The 17,157-nt window shown below is 61.6% G+C and overlaps 1 protein-coding gene across 1 annotated transcript in view; it reads left to right on the top strand.

The window, feature by feature from the left end:
• Nucleotides 1-2,808: 2,808 nt before the first annotated feature.
• The window catches only part of LOC115275857 (disabled homolog 2-interacting protein), a 26,392-nt gene continuing 12,043 nt past the window's right edge, over nucleotides 2,809-17,157 (top strand). The window contains exons 1-9 of the mRNA XM_029919623.1: nucleotides 2,809-2,962; nucleotides 4,554-4,652; nucleotides 5,467-6,021; nucleotides 8,590-8,734; nucleotides 8,827-8,971; nucleotides 11,232-11,468; nucleotides 13,055-13,256; nucleotides 14,879-15,057; nucleotides 16,904-17,150. Coding sequence (XP_029775483.1) covers nucleotides 2,819-2,962; nucleotides 4,554-4,652; nucleotides 5,467-6,021; nucleotides 8,590-8,734; nucleotides 8,827-8,971; nucleotides 11,232-11,468; nucleotides 13,055-13,256; nucleotides 14,879-15,057; nucleotides 16,904-17,150 — 1,953 coding nt within the window. The 5' untranslated portion in view covers nucleotides 2,809-2,818. The remainder of the gene's footprint in view (nucleotides 2,963-4,553; nucleotides 4,653-5,466; nucleotides 6,022-8,589; nucleotides 8,735-8,826; nucleotides 8,972-11,231; nucleotides 11,469-13,054; nucleotides 13,257-14,878; nucleotides 15,058-16,903; nucleotides 17,151-17,157) is intronic.

Here is a 17,157-nt window from a genome sequence, read left to right as displayed (position 1 = left end):
AATGGTGCAGTGAAGGCCTGCTTTGAGTAATAGGGTGGTATGGTGTGGAGCTGTCTGGGGGTCCTGCGGGCCTGGGTCAGGGCTGGCTTCCTGGAGGAGGTGCTTCTTCAGCAGTTTGGGGATCCTCCTGGGTTGAGGAAGTGACCAAGTGGCCATTTCCCTTCCTGAGGCCTGTTCATCTTGTCGGCCACCACCAGGAGGGCACTCAGCCCCTGCCAGGACATTTCACCCTGGCAGGATCACAGCAGCACAGCTCCCTCTGGGCCTCCTGTGCCCCTTTGGAGATGTGAGGGGGAACAGGTGGGCTCCAGGGTGAGTGGGAGGGATCTGTGTCTGCGTGGGAATCAGGAAGCACAGGCCCACTGGCCTTGCCCCCAGCCCGCAGGGCAGTGGCCAGAGCCCGGCCCTCTCCTGTGCAGAAACAGCCCGCCAGACGGTGGAGTAGCTGCCCCACTCCTCCTCCCAGTGAGCTCGGGTGCAGGGGGCACAGCCTCTGTTCCGGGTCCCCCAGCCTGGAGAAGCCCACAGGAAGTTGGGAGGGTCACAGCTGCCCAGTGACAGCCAGGACCCCTTTACTGTGAGCTTCCCTGCAGCCCTCTGTTCAGCCAGGAACCTCCCCAGGGAGGCCCGGGCCGGCTGGGGCGTGTTCATGGAAGGAAGAGGAGGGCTGTGTGGCCGGAGGCTCCAGGCCTGGCTGCTTTGGGGTGTGGGCTAGGCCTGCTGGGTTCCTGGGCTGTAAACCCAGAGCCATCTGCTGAACCATGCCCCCCTTTCCTCTCCCCAGCCACCTTGCTCAGGCAGGAGGGGGCCTTACCCTCCCTAGCACACCAGCTCCTCCCTCTGCACTTCCTGGGTCCCTGATCCCCCCTCCCAGCCTCCTTACCTGGCGGGGGTTTCCAGGCTGGGCCAGGAAACAGCCCGGCCCCTGCCTGGGAGGCTGTGGGTCCCAGCCCTTCTGAGGCAGGGTGACTTTTCTAGCATCTGGGGTAGGGCGTCTCTGGCAATGAGGTATGAAGCCCTGTTCTGGAGGGAGGCCTGGAGCTGCCCTGTGGGGGGCAGCCCGAGGTGGAGTCTTGCAGCTGAGGGGACCACGCACCGCCCCCCCCCACCCCCCTCCCCCGCCTAGGTCAGTGCTGTGAGGGTGGAGGATGGGCCTCTGGAGCAGGGCCCCGGGAGCTCTGTCAGCACCCCGCACTGAGTGGGGCAGTGGCCACAGTGCATGGTTGCCAAAGCTGCCCCCTGGAGAGAGGGCGGTGGTGGGGCAGAAGCGTGGTTGCCTTGCATGCCAGCGGGCTCGGGCCTCCCCAAGTTGTACAATGTGAGTGTGGGGGGTTGGCCTGGCTCCGCCCTGACCTCAGCCTGCCTCACAGCCTCCCCTGTGGTCTATCCACTCCCCTCAGCTCTCACATCAGACCAGCTTGAGGGACCCAAGTCTTACCCTGGGCCAGCGTCATTATAGGCATGGGGAGCAGGTGCAGGGGCCCAACTGGGTCTGTTGGGTCAGGCTGTGGGGTCCCTGTGGGCTGGGGTCCCAGTTCTGGCTCACACTCCACCTTAGAGAGGGCTGTTGCCATGGACATCTTGAGTCTGGGGTGTGGAGGGTGGCCTCTCACAGCCTCTGGGTGCCTCCGGGCAGTACCTGTCCAGCTCATCTCTGAGTTCCTGAACCCCCACATAGTGGGGACTCAACTCCAGAGGTCTCGGCGATATGGGCTACAGGGTGTGTGCTCCCTGGGAAGCGCTCAGTGATCCTGCCAGACCTCTCTGACCTGAGGTGGGGTCTTGGTGAGACAGGGAGAGAATGATGGCCTGCATTCTGAGTCGTGGGAAGCCAGGCACTGGGAGGCAGAGGGTGTTGGAATAGGAGGTGTGGGTGGGCCAAGTGCAGGGTTTGGGCTGTGGATACGGTAGGGGCAAGGCATGCCCAGCTTCTGTGCCAAGAAGGGCATAGCAGGCCTCAGCTGTGACGGGGGGGTTCGGTGGCACACTGCTGTGTGCTGGTGGCTCTGGAGGGGACGTTCACCTCTCGGGAGGACTCTGCCAGGCACGGACACGGTGCCATCCGCATTGCCTTCCGTGTGATGTGCTGTGGAAACTGAGGCCCTGAGGGGGACAGCAGGTGAGCAGTGGGCCCAGGTCCAAGGCCAGGCCAGTCAGAGCCCATCCTGGGCTGGGCTCCTTTTGGGCATGAGAGGGAGTCAACCACCTCTGCTCTGTGTGTCTGTGTCAGCCTACTGGTGCCCTGGCCTGGGCCCCCAGCTCAGGTCCAGGGACCCTGTCCGGGTCTCAGGGTCTCAGGTACCGTGCAGAGACCAGGCCCCCTTCTGGAAGGTGGGAGCGGTACATGTCCCTGTGGCCTTCTTGCCTGAGTGGGACTGGTGGGCTGAGTGGGATGGTGTGTGAGAAAGCTCTGTTTACAGTGACTTTCTAGACAAATGAGTGACTACTTTGGTCTTCGAGGGAGACCAGGGCCGAGGAGGAGGGGTAGAGAAGGTCGCTTGGGTCCCGTGGGTCTCCAAGGCCGGGACCCTACCCTGATCCATGCTGACATTGGGCTCCTGGGTGGTGGCCTAACACCACCCCCACCTCCCCCCCCCCCCGCATCTGCTCCCTTTGGCTGAGCCACTTCCCCCGAGGTCCCCCATGAGGAAGGGGGCTTGCCAGGTGACTGGGACTCCAGGCTGTAGTGCCCCCTTCCTGGGAGGAGTGGCTGCCTCTGGCCGGGAGGTCTAGGCAGGCCTCTGGTGGGGGTGAGGGGAAGGGAGGGGAGCACAGGCTGGATCTGACCCAGGAACCGCCCGCCTCCAGGTCCCATCTGATGCCCAGGCTGAAGGAGTCTCGCTCGCACGAGTCCCTGCTCAGCCCCAGCAGCGCAGTAGAAGCGCTGGACCTCAGCATGGAGGAAGAGGTGGTCATCAAGCCGGTTCACAGCAGCATCCTGGGCCAGGACTACTGCTTCGAGGTGGGTCCTGCTGCAGGGCCGGGCCAGGGCACTGGTGGCCGATCTGTGGCCTCGGTGAGGGCCAGGCTCCCCGGGGCAAGGCTGGAATCTGCTCACAGCTTGGGGCTCCTAAGAGACCGGGTGGAGCTGGGAAATGGGTGGGGGCTTTGTTTCCGCTCCATGAGCTCCTGGTCCACAGGCCGGACTGTCTTCCGTGTACAAGGCTCCAGCGGGCGAAGGGAGCAGAAGCCCGTATAGAATGGCTTAAGCCCCAAAGCCTGCTCGCTCCTCCTTAGAAACCCCTCCAATGCACTGCGGGGTAAGAGAGAGCACCCCCCTTTGTTCACCCATCTCTCCTCCTGCATAATGAGAGCCAGAACCTTTCCTGCCCTCGCTTTCTGTGACCCAAGTTTGAGGGCAGGGGGACAGCCAGCCCACCTGGGCAGGGGCCCCTCACGGTGGATGGGGAATCGGAGGCCCAGAGTGGGCAAGACCATGTCAGCAGCCACACAGAAGCCCGAGGCCAAACCAGGACCATGGTCACGAATGTTGCAGGTGTTCCTGGGAGTTCCTAATTGCTTCTCCAGTTATTCATATTCTCTTCCCACCTCTGTTTCTGGGAAGCTTCCACCCCCAACAATCTTGCATAATCAGGGGAGCTCTGTGATAGAGGAATGAATTCGCCTGGTAATGAAAGTCAGCTACTCAGGGACAGCCTCCAGGGCGCCCCTGGCCCTGGGGAGAGGATGGAGTGGGGCCCGGCACCTGCCCCACACCCTGTGCCCGCCGGGTGCCATTTCTGGTTCAGGACTCCTGGACCAGCCTGGCTCTGACTTCTTTGCCTGGGACGGGCTGAGGATGCTGCCCGCCAGCTTGTCCACAGCAGGGGGTGCCCGAATGGCTGGGTAAGGAGTGTGGCTTCCCCCTACAGAGCCCCCGCATGGTGCTGGGGACAGCAGGAACAGGGTGCGGGCAGCTCTGACCGGTCTCCCCCACCTGGAGGAGGCTGAGGATGAGCAGGAGTCCAGGGAGGAGGGTGAGCAGGAGTCCGGGGAGGAGGGTAAGGGTTTCAGACAGGAGGACCCCAGGGCCCAGCAAGACTAGAGCGTGCAATTTTTATTTCTCCAGTGTTGCCCCCAAAATGTTAAGTTTCTGTGACCATCGTTGTCACTGTCACTTGGCAAAAGGGAACTGCCAGAGGTGGCAGCTGAGGACTGAGGGGATCCTTTGTGCCTGTCTCCTCAGTGCCTGTGGCTTTACCTGTAGCGGGGAGACTTGGGCAGGGGGCCCCCCACCTTCTCTCCCATCTCTGGGAGAGTGAGATTCGAGCCAGAAAGATGCCTTCCAGTGGACGGGGCCCTGAGGCAGGGGTCAGGAACAGGGACCAGGCACCAACTGGCACAAGGCTGAGCTGTCCTGCTGTTGACCTGCTCTGGGACCTTGGGTCACCTGCAAATGTGGTCATTGGGAACCTTGTCCTGCCCCCACCCTGTGGCTGGTGGCTCAGACCTGGCGGCCATAGTCTGCTGTCCTCCAAGGCCCAGAGGTCTTCGTCATACCAGCCTTACTGTGTTCCCCTCCCCTGTGACACTGTCTTCCCTGTCCCCTGCAGGTGACCACGTCGTCAGGAAGCAAGTGCTTCTCCTGCCGATCGGCAGCCGAGCGGGACAAGTGGATGGAGAACCTTCGGCGAGCGGTACACCCCAACAAGGTAAGCATGTGTCCCCGGAGTAGGGTAGACTGAGGCTGGACCCGGAGCAGACACAGACCCTGACAGGAGGGGAGAGGCAGGATCTCCGATGTGGGCTGTGGTGGGGCTGGAGGCAGCACCCAGGTGAGCAGTGGTGCTGGGCTCTGAAAGAGGAGCTCCGGTTGGCTGGGCGGACTCAGCCACAGGCTGAGGAGGCCGGGCCAGAGAACTGAGCACTGGGCTGTTGGGGACTTGGGTGCTGCAGTCCCGCTGCCTGGAATTCAGGCCCCATCTTCCCCCAGGCTGATTCCCTACACACCCAACTCCAGCTTAGACATCTGTCTCTTTCAGGGGAGCACCACTGACCTAAGCACGTGGGCCCCCAAGCTGCCCCCGTCAGGTTCATGGATCACCCCCTATAATCATCTGATTCTGTGCTGCTTTCAGGGCCTGGGCTGAGCCCTGGTCACTGTGACCTCACTAAGGAAGTGGCTCTAGCAGTGGTCACCTCCTAAGTGACTTTACAGACCAGCAAACTACAGAAGAGCTGGAAAATGGCACAGTCCCCTGCTACGTGCCCGGCATTGTGCAAACCTCTTACTTGATCTGTCGCTCTATTTTGTTCCCATTTCACAGAAAAGGGAACCGAGGCTTAGGTGAAGTGATGTGCCCGAGGTCAGTGGGCTAGGAAAAAGCAGAGCAGGGATCCAGCCCCTGGTCCGCCAAGCTCCAGAGCCGTCCCCACCTCACCCCGATTCTCTGTCGGGCCGGGGCCCCTCCTGTGTCTGAAAGCCCTCCCTCCCCCCGATGATGAGGCCCCTCTGTGCGCGTGCAGGACAACAGTCGGCGTGTGGAGCACATCCTGAAGCTGTGGGTGATCGAGGCCAAGGACCTGCCAGCCAAGAAGAAGTACCTGTGTGAGCTGTGCCTGGACGACGTGCTGTACGCCCGCACCACGGGCAAGCTCAAGACGGACAATGTCTTCTGGGGCGAGCACTTTGAGTTCCACAACCTGCCACCTCTGCGCACCGTCACCGTGCACCTGTACCGGGAGACCGACAAGAAGAAGAAGAAGGAGCGCAACAGTTACCTGGGCCTGGTGAGCCTGCCTGCCGCCTCGGTGGCCGGGCGGCAGTTCGTGGAAAAGTGGTACCCGGTGGTGACGCCCAACCCCAAGGGCGGCAAGGGCCCTGGGCCCATGATCCGCATCAAGGCGCGCTACCAGACCATCACCATCCTGCCCATGGAGATGTACAAGGAGTTTGCCGAGCACATCACCAACCACTACCTGGGGCTCTGTGCCGCCCTCGAGCCCATCCTCAGCGCCAAGACCAAGGAGGAGATGGCGTCGGCCCTGGTGCACATCCTGCAAAGCACGGGCAAGGTGAAGGTGCGTGTGTGGGCGCAGGCGGGTCCCCCCACGTCGTGTGGCCCCGTGTGAAGGGCTGGGGTGTGCACCAGGTTCCCTGCTGCTCCCCGTGTCCAAGTCCGTGACTTCAGCTCTAACAGAAGCACCCGTCACAGCCCCGTGGGCTCCCTAAACCCAAGAGTTGTGTCACAGGCTGGGGCGGGGTTCGTGTTCCTGCTCGTGGTTGGAGCTGATCGCTGACGCACATACGGAGCTGATGGACGGGGCTGTGGCTTATAGAGGAAGTGCGTTTTAAGAACCTCCCCGTGGTACCCAGAGGCTCGCCTCTAAGGCTTGAGGGGAGCCAGCCTCTCCCAGACACACATCCCGTGAGATAGAGTTGGGTTGGCATCCCCAGCAGGTGACTACCTGTCACAGCCCTCACACATCAAATGCACAGACACACGGAGCGCACAGTGTATTGCCACCATGCAGCAGCCAGCCGATTGTGGTGACAGCCGTCCCCAGCCCCACGACCCCCAGAACAAGGATTGTCCCGTAGCCGTCGGGCAGGCCCTCCTGGAGGGTTGGGGGGCTTCACCTCTCCACCCACCACCTCTTTCCATCTTCCAGGCTTTAGCTCCTCCCGCCTAGTTTTGGAGACAGGCTCCTTCAGGAAGGCCCCCCACCCCCTCCCCAGGGGGAGCTGCCGGAGGGGGTGTAGTGAAGGACTGGACAGTGCAGAAAGACAAGAAAGAAGGAGCTGGGCCTCTGTGCTCTGGACATGCTGTGGTTTGGGGACCAAGTGGCCTGTGATGGAGATGAGGGACTGCCGTGTGTCAGGGTCCTGAGCTCTAACGGTCTCCGCACGGGGGAGATACCGGCTGGGGACCCAGGCACATGACGCCATGGGGGTTGCTGGGAAACCAAGTGAATGGAGGAACCCCTTCTGCTGTGTGTGTTCCCTAAATACCCGGCCCCCGAGGGCTGGGCTGGGCTGGCCTGGGAAGCCGACCCCCATGTGCAGTGACCTTTGTTCTCGGGGCTCACGGCACTTTGTGGAGGGAGTTGGAAGCCAGGCTCCAGCCGCCTCAATGGGCTTGGGGGATCAAAAGGGAGAAGGATAGAAAGTAACTCATGTGCTAGGGCCTTGTGCTTATGAGCCCTCCCTATCTGAACACTTGGGACCCAAGGGGACGTTCTTGGTGAGAAGCAGACCATCTGACAAGGTCCCCGCAGTCCCAAGGTGACGTTGTGTGAATGGGCATCTCAGCACCTTCCTGCCCGCTCCCCGGGCTCTGCTCCCCTGGGTGTGGCTTTTCAGAGTCCCTGTCCTTGGACTCCCAGGCCTTCTCCCTGCCATCCCTTCTCCTTTCAGTGCAACAGGGAGTCAGATCCGGCCCTGGTAGCTGTGCGGGCTTGGGCAGGTCACCTTCCTGTTCTGTGCCCACTTCCCCTTGTTGGGTTTTAGCTCCAAAGAGAGCTCCTCCTCATCCCAGCCTGGGCCTGGCACCCACCCCAAGCATTCAGAAGCCCTGTGGAGCCACTGGGCCCCGTGCAGTACTTGTCTGTGCTCTGTGTGTTAGAGAATGGGACCCTCTGGGTCACCTGTAGGGTTGGCAGGGGTCCTCAGGCCATCTGGTTCCCAGAGAGGCAGTGCCCACTCCCTCCCCCAGCCCCCACCCTTTCTCCAATGGCCAGTAGGTCTCCTGGGCCCAGAACTCAGTTCCATAGTCTAAGGCCCGCTTTCGATTTCAAAGAGCCCAAAGTTGTGCATAATGGAGTGAGGAGCTTCCAGAGCCCCGGAAACCCTGGCCCACGCAGGCCTCCTCGTCACCGCCCCCCACCCTGGCTCTCTGACTCCCTGCCTGTCTTCTTTCCCTCCCCCAGGTCACAGGGTTGGCTGAGGGCACGAGGAGGCAGGGGCTCCCGAGAGAGGCAGGGTCACTGCCCACCTCTCTGCAGTCAGGAGGGCGTGCGTGGGCTCAGGCTCCTCCCAGGGTCTGCCTGTGACACTGTGTACAGGACCCGCAGGCTCACCAGCTTCATAGCTACCTCCAGGGAAGTCGGGGACCCACAGCAGTGAGGGGCCACTGCCTTCCCACCCAAGCCGAGGGCCACGTTCTTGCCGTCTGGGCCCTGGCACACTGCCTTCCAGGGCGTCTGGACAACTCCCTGCTGTGGGGCTGCACAGAACAAGGCTTTGGGGGTAGGAGACCCCGTCAGAGTAACGGGCAGGGGGGCAGTGGCAGCTGCTTGTATGATGGAGTGAGGGTGGCCTGTCTGTCCCCCTCAGTGCTGTTGGTGATGGGAAGGGAGACCTGGCCAGGCCTGGTCAGGGCTGAACAGGGTTGGAGCCCAGCAGGCCTGACCATGGTGCAGTTGGCTCGTGGCTTTGCGCGCTCTTGCCCAGGCCTGCCTCCCCCATCCCTAGACCCAGCTCTCACCAACTGCAGGCATCTCCCCTGCACAGGCTATCCTGTGCCCACCCCCAGCAGCCCCCCAGGGTGGGCACCAGCTGTGTGGTGGGAAGCGGGTCTGGGGTCTTAGGGTCCTTCTTGCAGGCCTGCTCATGTTCACTCTTCTCACCTCCTGCCTCCCCCGGCCCAGGACTTCCTGACAGACCTGATGATGTCAGAGGTGGACCGCTGTGGGGACAACGAGCACCTTATCTTCCGGGAGAACACGCTGGCCACCAAGGCCATCGAGGAGTACCTCAAGCTGGTGGGCCAGAAGTACCTGCAAGATGCACTAGGTAGGGGCGTAGGGCATGCGGCCGGCAGGTGGGCAGAGCACGGGCAGTGCCTGCCAGGCCCTCACTCCCTCCCCCTGTTCTCCTGGCCCCAGGTGAGTTCATCAAAGCGCTGTATGAGTCGGATGAGAACTGTGAAGTGGACCCGAGCAAGTGCTCGGCTGCCGACCTCCCCGAGCACCAGGGCAACCTCAAGATGTGCTGCGAGCTAGCCTTCTGCAAGATCATCAACTCCTACTGGTCAGTGCGCCCGGGCCCCTGCCCCTGGGTCTTTCCGCTCCCGCGTCCGGGCGCCTGCGGGATGCTGGGCACCGCGCTAGCAAGCATGTGCTTGGCAAGGTGTTCGGCTCCGTCTTCTCCCACTTCTAAACGACAGAGCAGAGGTTTCACAAGGCAGGCACAGTGACATAGCTGTGACTTTATGTAGCTTCCAACTGGTGGCACTGGGGTTGGAACCCACCCTCTTGTGTGGCCCGGTGGTGTCTTGACGGGCTGCCAGGCCCTATCCTGGTCCTTTGTGAGCTCGCGGACGTAAGGGGGTGTCCCAGACCATACGCAGGATGTGGCATTGAGAATCTCAACGCGGCAATGCGTCTCCACACTTCTGAGCGGGCACCCTCTGTGTGCCGGTCACCGTCATGGGCGCTGGATGGCAGCACTAGGCCCTGCTCAGGTACCCATGTGGGGCAGGTGGGCAGCTTCACGGGAGACCTCTCAGCCGTCCTCAGGGGGGCCACCCGCCCGCCCCTGCCGTTCCTCCTTTCTTTGCCAGGGTCTCCCTCACCCCACACTTCCATCTCACACTCCACATACTCCCTCCCTTCCTGCTTTATGGCCTTGTGCCTGCTGCCCTCTGGGTACCCCCCTTCATGGTCTCAGATGCTGTGTCTCACCCCTCCTGGCACCCTCTGTCACAGCTCTGATCCCGTCAGAGTGGAATTGTGCTTGTGTCTAAATCCACGTCCTGCACATGCCTGGAGCACTCTGGGGGCAGACAGACCCACCGGCTCAGGGCTGGACCCGGGAGCGCCTGGGGATGGTTTACTACTCCCGAAAAACAGGCAGAGACAGGCCTGCTAGGTGAGCAATAGCCTGGGAAGGGGCAGAGGGAAGAGCCAGAACCCGTAGAGTGCATGTCCTTCTCCCAGGACCCTCTGCGCCTGGGCTGCACAAGGTGCTCACCGAGGTTCGGGTTGGGCCAGAAATGACCCCTGGGCCTGGGGGTAGAGGCACAGCCTTGAACTCTCTGGGAACCTACACAGCTGGGCTGTGCTTTCACCCTGAACCCGCCCAGTTCCCAGGACAGACTGGGCGTGGGACACAGGGAAACAGACCCACGAACAGCCGTTTTCCACTTCCTCTTTGTGATATTTGTCCGAGGCCTGGAGGCCCCTTTCTGTCCTGGACAAGGACATTGCTGGGCGTCCTCACTCAGCACCTGCCCCCTGCCCAGTCCTGCGCCAGGCATTTTGAGGGTCAGGGCTTATGGTCGTGTCCTCTGCTCCTCTATCACTGTCTCTAGCACGCTCCTGTTGTTTCACTGCAGATAGCCTGCTGAGCGGGTGCTGGGCTTGCTGGGCAAAAGCCTTAGGAGTTGATGGGGCTTCCTATGGCCTTGAGATGGTCCTGTGAACTTGGCAGGGCCGGCCTTGTTCTCTGTGTAAGGATGAGGGGACTGAAGTTCAGAGAAGGCCAGGTACTGGCTCAGAGCACCATAGAGCCAGGCATAGAGTCCAAAGAGTACAGGGGCCTGGCCTGCCCCTGGGCAGGAGGCATGTCTGCCTATGTGAAAACATAGGAAAACCACTTACGGATTGGCCAGTGGGGCCTGGCTGCAGCAGGCTGCAGATGCCCAGCAGAGAGAGCCCCCTGCCCACCCTCGCCGCCCCCCCCCCCCCCCCCCCCCCCCCCCCCCCCCCCCCCCGCCGGGAGGTCACTTGCTCCCTTTCCCTTCCCGCCTGGGAAGCGGGAGCTGTTTTCTCATCCTATGAGTAGCCTGTTCCCATCTTGATCACTCGGAGCTCTGCTGAAAACATCTGGTTCCTATAATATTCAAGCAAAGGGAGGGAGTCTCAGCACTCAGTGATGGCATCCACGGGACAGCTGTCTGTTCTAGTTGTGTTTTCTTCACTGTCCCCTAGATCCCCGTGCCTGGTGTTCGGGGCAGAGGGCGGAGCCCCGGGCAGGCCCAGGAGCTGGCTGATGCCGTTGGACCTGGTTGAGACAGAGACCTGGCTCCTCTGTGCCCGCGCCCGACCCCTCTCGGCCCATTTGTGGAGAGCCCAGAGCCCTGCTTAGAGTTCCGTGTCCCTGCTCCCTGGGCCAGGCACCTGCTTTGCCGCCGCTGCTGTCCTGGTCCTGCACTCATTAGCTCACGGACTGTCCCCGTGGAGAGGGGTGGAACCGGGGCTCCCCCAGACCCAGGACCAGGGCCCTGCTCTGTGCCCTCCTGCCCTGGCCCCCTGCCCGATGACCGGCCCACCTTCCTCTGTCCCTCCAGTGTCTTCCCCCGGGAGCTGAAAGAGGTATTTGCCTCATGGCGACAGGAGTGCAGCAGCCGCGGCCGGCCCGACATCAGCGAGCGGCTCATCAGTGCCTCCCTGTTTCTGCGCTTCCTCTGCCCTGCCATCATGTCGCCCTCGCTCTTCAACCTGCTGCAGGAGTACCCCGATGACCGCACAGCCCGCACCCTCACCCTCATTGCCAAGGTGACCCAGAACCTGGCCAACTTCGCCAAGTGAGTGCCGTGAGCCCGGACGGCCAGGGTCCGGGCAGGGGCGCCGGCTGGAGCCCTGGGGACGGGCCGCGGGCGTGTCCTCCCTGGAGTCGGGGCCTCACGGCAGGCCCTGCTTCTGTCCCTGTCCTCAGTTCTTCCCCCACACCACATCCTCCCCCGACAAAAAGTACATGGCATTTGGGTAGGTTTCCTTAATTTTCAAAGGTGAGAAGAGGAGATATTTTTTCCTTCTGCTTTTTTGAACTAACATTTTATCATAAGGATTATCCCGGGTACTTAACATTCATAAGCCTCATTTTGCAATGAATGACTAATATGCCTTCAAGGGAGAATGGCCCATATTTCCTGAACCCGTCCTGCGTGGTCGGCCTCTCAGGTTGTTTCAGACGGTCCTTGTTTAATGCTGGGAAGGATGTCTTGCTTATAAAACGCTCCAGTGTTCTCGACTGCACCCTAGAGCGAGTGGGTGGAGGCGGAAGGGCTCATTCACAGTGTGGACAGAGCCGTGCTGTATGCCTTCTCTGCACTGGGCTCTGAGTCACATCTGGTCCAGCCTCCTGGACCTGCACTTGAACAGGGACCGAGCGCAGGAAGCAGCGGAGCAGTGATAAGAGACGCAGGCCTCCCAGGAGGGCCCCAGGCCTGTCCTCCGAGGACACACGTCCCCTGCCGCGTGTTGGGACGGGGGAGGTGCGGAGGCGCTCACCTGCTTAGAGAGAGGCAGCAGGAACAGGGGTGGGGCAGGCCCCGGGAGACCCATGTGCTGGCTCGATGAGGCACCGTGGCCTTCCTGAGTCACCACGTGCCAGGCCCGGAGAAGGGGGGGGCTAAGACCCAAGAGGACAGTGGGGCCTTGAAGTTCAGGCAGGGCAGTGGGTCCCCGAGGGAGGATGGCCCTCATCTGTTCTGGGTCCTGAATTGGTCAGCCTGACAGCATGGGGAGAGGGGGCTGGAGGGAGCACAGCGGGCAGCGGAGAGATGGGGCGGAGGGCACTGCCGTGGTTCCCACTGTGGAAGTACTGGGGGGCGGGGAGTGGCTGCAGTGGCTGCAAGGCTGGGGGTGATTGGAAGGTAAGGTCAGCAGGCCTGGCCGGTTGGGGAGGAAGAGGGAGAAGCAGGCCACCCCCAGGCTTCTGGCTGTGCTCCCTGGGGGACAGCGGGGCCCCTACTTGGGATAGGAAGCCTGGGAGCAGGGCATGGGTTTGAGGTGACAGTGCTGACGCCAGACTCAGCCAGGCAGAGAACAGGGGAGGTGCCCGTGGATGTAGGCACCTGAAAGCTCAGCAGAGAGGCCTGCTACGTATGCATTAAAAGCCATTGTGCACACCAGGCCATTGAAACTTGGAGGAAAGGGGGAAGGTGACTGACCAGCAATGAATGGGGAGTGAGGGCCACAGAATGTTCTAGGTCCTGTGAGAAAAGGTCTGGGAAAGGGCCTCTGGCCTTAGCCAGGAACGAGGGCCCCGAGCCAGGGCAGATTTGTTGGCTTGGGGAGTGAGCAGTGTGGAAGGCAGCTGCAGTGGGCGGGGTGGGGGGTGCCTCAGAGAGGGGTCTCCTGGACACTTACACGTCTGCCCTCCATCCAGGTTCGGCAGCAAGGAGGAGTACATGTCGTTCATGAACCAGTTCCTGGAGCATGAGTGGACCAACATGCAGCGCTTCCTGCTGGAGATCTCCAACCCCGAGGCCGCCTCCAACACGGCCGGTTTCGAGGGCTACATTGACCTGGGCCGCGAGCTCTCCAGCCTGCACTCGCTGCTCTGGGAGGCCGTCAGCCAGCTGGAGCAGGTGCCTGGCCCCACGGGCGCGGTGGCAGGGGGTGGGCACGGCTAGCTGGAGGGGCCGCAGGGCTCGAGGCCGCCCCTCCTCCCGGACTAACCGTGGGGGTCAAGGTGTCTGCCTGCCCGGGGACCAGAGCCCAAAGTTCCAGCCCAGGCGCTGTCAGCATTGCCCTGAGGGTCCCTGGCCCCATTTCCTTGATGGGTGGTGTCCCGTTCAGTCACCAGCACCAGCCAGGGCCTCGGGAGCCCACGCTGCCCACCGGGGCTTCCACTGTCCACACTCAGCTCTGTAGGTGGTGGCAGTGTCCCTGTGGGACACGTGATCCTTTTTAGCTGCTCCTCTGAAAGTGTCCTCATCCTAGGTTTTAAGGCCACTGACGTGAGCGAGATAGATGCTGACGATGCTGCACCTCCACACGTCGGGCAGGGAGCTGCAGGCCTTCCAGAATTGCCCTTGACCCCAAGTTGAAAATCAGACACGCCTGCGGCCCGGGGTTCTGCTGCCGCCCCAGCAGCCCCAGCTCACACTGCAAACGGGTCCTCGGCAGCAAGGGCCAGTGCTGTCAGGATCCATGTCCACAGTATCTGTCGCTTCCCAGGGCTCAAAGAGACCCCTTTACAATGTGGTTACTGCCTAAATAGGGCAGGAAGGCCACCCTGCTTCCATCCCCTTCCCTAGAGGTGACCACTCAGTGTGCGGTTTTCTAGATCTCTCTGCATGGGCATCAAGTACACACACAGGCACAGAGTTCTTTTCCGTTTGTGTTAAAGGGAGAACTTTGGTGAGCACCACCAAGTGCATGTGTCACTCGCTCTCTCGCCATCTTCCCATGTCACTACGGACCGCGCCGCTGTGACCTCTCTGATGGCCGCGGGCTGCCCGCACAGGAGTTCACATTTCACCAGCCCCTGGTGCTGGCACTCAGGTTAATTCCAGCATTTTGCTGCGGCCACAGTTACGTCTGCTCGCTCATCTCCACTCCCCTTTTGCTGCAAGAGACATGGGAGGGGAAACGGCAGTGAGGCCAAGGCCGTCTCTTTCTCCACTGCTGCCAACACCAGTCACCTGAACTGCCACCATCTACAGAGCCCCTCGCCGGCCTCCGACACCCGCATCTGCACAAGCAGGCGGGGAGCACAAGAGAGGGCCGCCTCCGTCACTGCTGATGGCGGTGCAGCAAGAATCTGAGAGCGAGGTGTTTGCCCCTCACACTTTCTTCTTGCACAAAATCACGGAAGCCGGTACATAAGCAGAGGGCCACCCCAGAACCCGCTCGGATAGGGAGGTGTTGCTGCAGGAAATTCTGGGGTTCCTCCTGGGCTCCCCTCTCTGGGGCATGGAGATGAGTTGTGGACGGCTTGGACCAGGTCGCCATTTCTGCCTTTAGGCCTCTCACCGCCCCCCCGGCCCCCTGCCAGAAGTATCTGAGGGGCTTGGGAAAAATGCTCATTTGCAGATTCCTAGGCTGCCCAGCCCCTGCCCAGCCCAGCTGGGTCCCACAGGTGGGGAGCGCGGGGCCTGGCTTCCCAGGCGTCTCCTCAGCAGCATTGAACCACAGCAGCTGCGGTGCACTTGGCCTCCCCAAGTGGCTCCCACAGTCACACCTGCCTCTTGCCATGTATTCGCAGAACATCGTGTCCAAACTGGGACCCCTGCCTCGAATCCTGAGGGACGTCCACACAGCGCTGAGTACCCCAGGCAGTGGGCAGCTCGCAGGGACCAACGACTTGGCCTCCACTCCTGGCTCTGGCAGCAGCAGCATCTCGGCTGGGCTGCAGAAGATGGTGATCGAGAACGATCTCTCTGGGTAAGAGAAGCCAGGCCTACTGGGTGCTGAGGGGTGCACATGTAGACGGGGTGCAAACTACCTCCAGTCTCGGTCGGGGAGGAGGATGTCTACACGAACACTTATAAAATAAGCTGCGTGAGACTTGAAACATGTTGTGCAGGCTATAGGCAGTGAACCTCCACTTGGGAAAAATCAAGGAAGGCTTCTCGGAGGAGGTAATGTTGGAGTTTTGGGCTTTTAAGGAAAGGAACATTTCCGTTGAGGGGAAAAGGCATCCCCCATAGAGGAACTAGCACAAACAAAGGCTTGGAGAAAAACAATACATTCTGTTGAAGAACAGTTGCTGATCCTAAATGCCTCTAGATTACCCAGGTGTGTGTTAAAAATACCTCTTCTGGTATTTCCTGGGTCTGAATCAGAATCTCCAGGAGCTGCACTTAAATGTGTGTGTTTTCAGCAGGGGTCTGGGTCACTCTGCAAGGCTTCGAGGCTGGGCGCTCCAGGAAAGAGGAGAGGTGTTGAGGCTCAGGACAGGGAGGCCGAATGTTCTCGGATGTTAACGTCAGAAGGAGGACATTCCTTTGAAAGACTTGGCATGCATAGTGAACCATTGGTGTCCCCCCACACCCCCTCCCGGGGGGCATTGGCCCCGCTAGCAAGGCTGGTGCAGCAGAGTTGGGACTTGGGTCTTGTTCGGAGGGGGCCACAGCAGCAGGCTGGAAGCAGACGTGGAGGCCAAGGCTAGGGCACGTGGGGCACAGGACTGGAGGCCTCCTCCCAGCTCCCTTGGAGCCCTGGGGGTCCATTCATGCACCTGCCAAGCAAAGGACGGCCGTCCAGGCGGAAGAGACGCACCTTGGTTAGGAGGTGTTCAGGCACGTGGGTTCCGAGGAGACCTGACTGTGTGTGTGGCAGGACAGCCAGGCCTGCGGCCGGTCTGGGTTTCTCTGGCTCCGCCGCCCGCCCCACCCCAGTTCCATCAGCTGGGACTTGGCGCTTCCTCTCCACCCCAAGCTGCCCATTGTTGAAACCCCTGCCCGCTCAGGGCCTGTTTACCTCCCACAAGCCTTCCCTCCGGAGCCCACCTGACCCACCACATGATGCCTTCTAAGGAGTGGGCTTCCGGGGAGGGGCCAGGGAGAGGCTGGAAGACTGGGGGTGGGGACGGCCCGCCTCTGCAAGTGCAGACCCTCCCTGCCTGAGTCACACCTTTGGCTCCTCCTCTGATCCCTTGTTTTTGCCAGGAGCACCAGCCCCCGCCTGCCAGTCAGACAAAGGTGGCAGCAGGGGGCGGGGCGGGGGAGAGGCTTTCCTAGGTCCCCACTTTGGTGATCAGTCTGATGAGGAGCGAGAAGGAAGAGGCAGCGGAGCCCTTGTGGCTTTGAAGTCGGAGTTCTTAGCGCAGGACCCTTAGAGAGCAGAGAGCCCCTGCGTTGTGGGTTTTGTTTTAGCTAAGGGGAATTTTCCAGAACACTCGAGGCCCCAGCACCCTGTCCCGAGATGCGGCTGAGCCAGAAACAGGCGTACGAGGCAGCCTGGCCTGGACGTAGCAGCACTGCCCCCTAGGGCAGAGGTTCTGCGCAGGAACGGCCGTCCCGGCCACCCGGTCCCTGTGGGGGCTTCTGCCAGGGTCAGCTGCCAGGGCGCTGGTTTGGTATGCAGCTGGGCCGCTGGTCCCCAGACTCCCCCACTTTGGCAGCCCACGTGCCTCCTCTCCCCCACCCTGGCTCCCCTCCGCCCCAGCCCTGGCTCAGGCTGCCAGGCCCCAGCAGGTTGGCGGAGCGCTCGGTTTGGACCCGCCTTGGCCGCATTCACAGTTCTTCTCTTCCCCGTTCTTTCCCTGTGTGTGCTTGTCTCCCTGCAGTCTGATAGATTTCACCCGGTTACCGTCTCCAACCCCCGAAAACAAGGACTTGTTTTTTGTCACAAGGTCCTCCGGGGTCCAGCCCTCACCTGCCCGCAGCTCGAGTTACTCGGAAGCCAACGAGCCCGATCTTCAGATGGCCAATGGTGGCAAGAGCCTGTCTATGGTGGACCTCCAAGATGCCCGCACGCTGGATGGGGAGGCGGGCTCCCCAGTGGGCCCCGACGCCCTCACCGCCGATGGGCAAGCGCCGG

This window comes from Suricata suricatta, chromosome 13, assembly GCF_006229205.1.
Source record: "Suricata suricatta isolate VVHF042 chromosome 13, meerkat_22Aug2017_6uvM2_HiC, whole genome shotgun sequence".
Lineage (NCBI taxonomy): Eukaryota > Metazoa > Chordata > Mammalia > Carnivora > Herpestidae > Suricata > Suricata suricatta.
The sequence above is the reverse complement of the archived record's forward strand: the minus strand, read 5'-3'. Positions and strand labels throughout refer to the sequence as shown.